At 43.1% G+C, this 5,000-nt stretch overlaps 1 protein-coding gene across 1 annotated transcript in view; it reads left to right on the top strand.

The window, feature by feature from the left end:
• The first annotated feature begins 239 nt into the window (after window positions 1-239).
• LOC143282853 (cGMP-inhibited 3',5'-cyclic phosphodiesterase 3A-like) overlaps window positions 240-5,000 on the top strand; it is a 277,131-nt gene continuing 272,370 nt past the window's right edge. The window contains exon 1 of the mRNA XM_076588698.1: window positions 240-1,275. Within this exon, the coding sequence (XP_076444813.1) occupies window positions 373-1,275 (903 nt within the window). The 5' untranslated portion in view covers window positions 240-372. The remainder of the gene's footprint in view (window positions 1,276-5,000) is intronic.

A 5,000-nucleotide genomic window follows, 5' to 3' on the forward strand; every position in this document is an offset into this window, starting at 1 on the left:
GTGCTCGGCTACTCAAAGGAAACCTAAACTTCGATCGGGGAAGATTGAAGGGGCTGTGAGCCGGGGGGCCAGAACTGCCAGGAGGGGGTTGGCACAAACTTGGGGCGGGCACCAGCGCCGTGGCCAGCTGTGGGATCGATGGCTCCAAAAGCCGCTGTAGTAGTGTTGGAAGAAAGAGTGTGCGTGGTGTAGTAGTAGGCAGACGGCCGTGTGTGCTGCCTCTGAGCGCCCGCTCTACACTGACAGTCCTCTGTGTGTGTGTTTGTGTCTCTCTCTCACTCTGTGTGTGTGTGTGAGTGTGAGTGTGCGGCGAGCGCATTTCCTCCTTTACCCACAATCCTCGCTGCTTCTCTCGAGGCCCCCACAAACAAAATGGCAAACACGGCTCGGCAGTCAGCCTCTCGGAGGGGCTCCAAAAACGAGAACGATAAAGACGAGGAAGAGGCGGAAAACAATGGCTACATCCAGGTGTTCGTGAAGCCCTTGGACCAAGGCAACTGCAGCCTGGTCCTGAGCTGGCTAGGGCTAAGCAACGCCAACCTGACGGCTCATCAACTGGGCTTGCTGTACGGGGCTGCTGCTGTGCTCTCTACTATTCTGCTCTACCAGCTTCTGCGCTGCGATGTGGGGTTCTTGTTCGGCCGTCTCTGTGCCATCCTGGTGCCCATGTTCAGCATTCTGTGTGCATTCTTCTGGCTGGCCCTCTACTTTCGTCGCACGTGGAGTAACACCAGCGTGTACCTGTTGTTTTCCTCCTGCTTCATCGGGGAAACCTTCGCCCAAGTGGTCTTTCGCGACTGGGGCAGCAGCGCCGCGGATGCGGGGGGAGGAGGGGGAGGGGCGGGGGGCGGAGGGGAAGTGGTCGAAAGCGTCGTTGGAGACATGGCGATGATGCAGCAGGGGACCCAGCCCCTCGTCATCGTCTTCGTCCTCCTCAGCATCAGTCTGGCGTCGGTGTTCTCCTCGCTGGACACCTCTCACAGCGCCGTGGTCATCCTGCTGGTCAGCTTCACCCGCTTCCTGGCCTGCTCCATGCTGACGGATGTACCCTTCGGGGTGCGCACCTACTTGGGCTACGTCTGCAGCTTCGCGGGTATCCTGGTGGCCCGCTACATGGAGACGGTGCTCAAGCCGCCCATCCAGCACTTCACCACGCACGACGGCAAGATCCCCGTCATCAAGCGGCGCCGGTCATCTTCCTCGGGCGCCCACACCTTCTCCGCCCATCGCTCCACCCGCAGAACGTCCCTGCCCGCCCTCATCCAGAAAAGTCAGGTGAGTGGTGTGGGCATGTCGCTCTGTGAGGGTTGTCACATGGGTTGTACACATTTCTGTATGATTGCTATGTTCACATACCTACGTGATGGTCATCATCATGTGGGTTTGACATATTTCTCTGTAATGTTAATGTATCATGTGGGTTGTACACATTTCTGTGTGATGGTTATGTTTACGCTCCGCTGTAATGGTCATGTTGGTTTTACACATGTCTCTGTGATGGTTATGTTGGTTGTACACATTTCTGTGTGATGGTTATGTTTACGCTCCGCTGTAATGGTCATGTTGGTTTTACACATGTCTCTGTGATGGTTATGTTTACGCTCCTCTGTAATGGTCATGTTGGTTTTACACATGTCTCTGTGATGGTTATGTTTACGCTCCTCTGTAATGGTCATCATGTTGGTTTTACACATTCCGTGCGATGGTTCACATTTCGCTATGATGGTTATCAGATTGTACATTCTGTTGTTTTGGTTATGCACACATTCCTTTTTCAGTGCCTCTATCATCCTTTGTGATGGTTATCAGATACAGACTGTGTACATTCCTTTGTTATGGTTATGCACACATTTCTTTTCAGTGCCCTTATCTTGAATGGCAGCTTATTTGTACAGATGAATTTATTCCATCCATGTGTTTTATAGACCTGTGTTCCTTTTTGTTTTAGGGACCTGTGTTCCATTTTTTTCTGTCTGCTGCACACCCCATCCACCCCAGTCCCCCTTTCTCTTTCATTTTTACTACCCTCCTCACACTGTGTGTGTGTGTGTGTGTGGTTAAGTGTGTGTGTGTGTGTGTGTGTGTGTGTGCATGGGTGGTTAAGTGTGTGTGCGTGTGTGTGTGGTTGAGCGTGTGTGTGTGTGTGTGTGTGTGTGTGTGTGTGTGTGTGTCATTACAAGTATATGTATTATGTGTGTATTATACAAGTGTGTGTGTGTGTGTGTGTGTGTGTGTGTGTGTGATTACAAGTATATATGTATTTACAGTATTATGTGTGTATTATACAAGTGTGTGTGTGTGTGTGTGTGTGTGTGTTTAATAGTGTGTGGAAGACCATGAGATAGGGCACATTTGAATGTGCAATTAAAAAGCTCAATGTTTCCACCACCACTCTGTAATGAATTGTGTGTGTGTGAGTGCACATGCGCATGTGTTTGAAAAAGAGGGCATATTATTTGAATATAAAGAAAAGCGAAAAGCACTGTATGAAAAACAAAGTTAACACTGCCACTAGTGCCAGTAACAAAGATAGAATTCTTCCAGAACTATAAAATGTCTTCAACATATCAACACATACGCACATAATTTATGTACTCTCTACTCTACTGTGTGGATGTGTACATTTTACAACATTGTCATTGTATGATATACTCGATCATATAGCATGCATAGATATATGTATACATGATGATACAATCATATATATGTATGCACGTTCAGAGACATAAATGCTATTGCTATACAGTGTTTGTATGTTTAAAAAATTCATCTGACACATGACATTGTATACTATTTAATTTTAGTTTTAACATGCAAGATGCCATTATCACTATGATTGTTATGAACAGACACAAAAGAGCATGTTCTGTAATGTTTTTTTGCAACAACAACAACAAAAATGCAAATGATTAATTTGGAAATGGACAACAGATTGAACAAAGAAAGAATAGTTCATTCAGTATGTACATTGAGTTCATTCAGTGTATTAAATTATATAAATTACAGAAGTCCATAAGGAGTTACATAGTGCAGAAAATTTATGCATTGTTTTCACTTGGACAATGTGGGTTTGTTCATATCATGTAAAAAAAAAAAAAAACGCTCTCACTTGTCAAACCTTTGAGCTGGATCTTGTCACACAGACAGGTCCACACAAACTGAAAGAATACAGCGAGAACAAAATTAGATGTGAATCCCACTTCCAGAGATGTTCAGTTTCATTTTCAGTTTTAGATCAGTTTAGAACAAAACTTCTTTTCTGATTCTCTCTCTCCCTCTCTCTCTCTCCCCTCTCTCTCTCTCTCTCTCTCTCTCTCTCTCTCTATCTCTAGTATAATATATATTACTCATTGCTTGCCAACCATCATTCAGTATCAGCCATAAGGAGAGACTTGCATAGTTAAAAATTTTCAGTATAAAAATGCTGTATATATATTATATAATTATATACATTATACATATCATTATATGCACTGTTTGTGTTAGTAACTGTTACAGTGTTTGTGTTCTTAAGAAAATATTTCCCCATGTTTGCTTGCACTGATTCTACCATGGTGTTGGTCATTATCAGAAATATTAATGATGATTAATATATATATGGTTCTGATGAGCCACCGTCAGATGCTTAAATAAAATAGGTTAAAATATGTCTTTCGGATAGCGAAGGAAAAGGTATTGAATTTAGTTATTGGCATATTTGTGCTAAAGAAATTAATTGTACAGTTCCCACTCACAGTTGCTGAATGCATGAATTGTTGATTGGAAAGGATAAGTTTAATGCATAATATTTTCATTTCTTATATACACAAAAAGAAATAGGCTATCACAGTATCAGTGTTTTTGAAGCATTTGTTGTTGTCTAACCGTGTGTGCTGTTATGGTTGTAAAACTGCAATTATCCATTTACAACATTCTTTATTGGTTTCCATAATCTTCTCAAACTGTATACTTCATTTTAATTCTTATTTTTGTAACTGAATAACAATAAGTTAAATGATTAAGTAATTGATATGCAGAGTGACTTAAGCAGAGTGACACTCAAAAAGTACAGACATACAAAGACATACACAGACATGCATGCACGCTCACACACACATGCATGCATGCACACACTCAAGTACGCACACACGCCTGCATGCACATGCACGTGTGTGCGCGCGCGCACACACACACACACACACACACATTTTACCTGATGACTTATGGAACACACATATATCTAAGGGAGCATGTGCTTTGTGTCTATTAATTGTGTAGCTCCAGAGATACCTATACACGTATGCACTGTACACATGTGTAGACATGGACTTCTGTTCCAACACACACACTACACACACACACACACACACAGTCACACACACACACACATACACACACACACACACACACACACACACACACACACACACACACACACACACACACACACGGTTACCCGCATGATATAGTATATATACAGTGCACAATCATACACATCCCAGTTTGTTTTTTTGGGGTTTCTTTTTTTTTTTCTTTTTTTTTTTTTTTGAAGTATCACAATTTAGTGAACACCTGTTCTTAAAACATTGAAAATTTAAACAAATTAAAGAATTTGTCAGCTTGTCATAAAGACTGGTAAAAAAATTTTTTTTTTTTTTTTAAATACTAATTTAGTCATTATTTATTTGATCGGAAATTAGGACTGACAGAAGTTAGGTATTAATGATTTTTTTTCCAGCTTATTCTTGCTTAGTCAGTTGTACATTCCCCCTCTACCCTCGCTCATTCTCTGATCTCTCATTCTGTTTCTCTGCATTACATTATTTGAAATCCAAATCTTATGAAGTATGTGTATACATACATGTGCATGTGTAGGGGGCACGTGGAGGGGTGGTGTTGCAGGTATGGGGGAGAGGGTTGGGGGCAGGTGGGGGGATGGTGTGGGAGAGGATGGGGGGGTGGGGCAGGTGGGGGGATGGTGTGGGAGAGGATGGGGGGCAGGTGGAGGGATGGTGTTGGAG

This window comes from Babylonia areolata, chromosome 6 (assembly GCF_041734735.1).
Source record: "Babylonia areolata isolate BAREFJ2019XMU chromosome 6, ASM4173473v1, whole genome shotgun sequence".
In the NCBI taxonomy this organism is placed as follows: domain Eukaryota; kingdom Metazoa; phylum Mollusca; class Gastropoda; order Neogastropoda; family Buccinidae; genus Babylonia; species Babylonia areolata.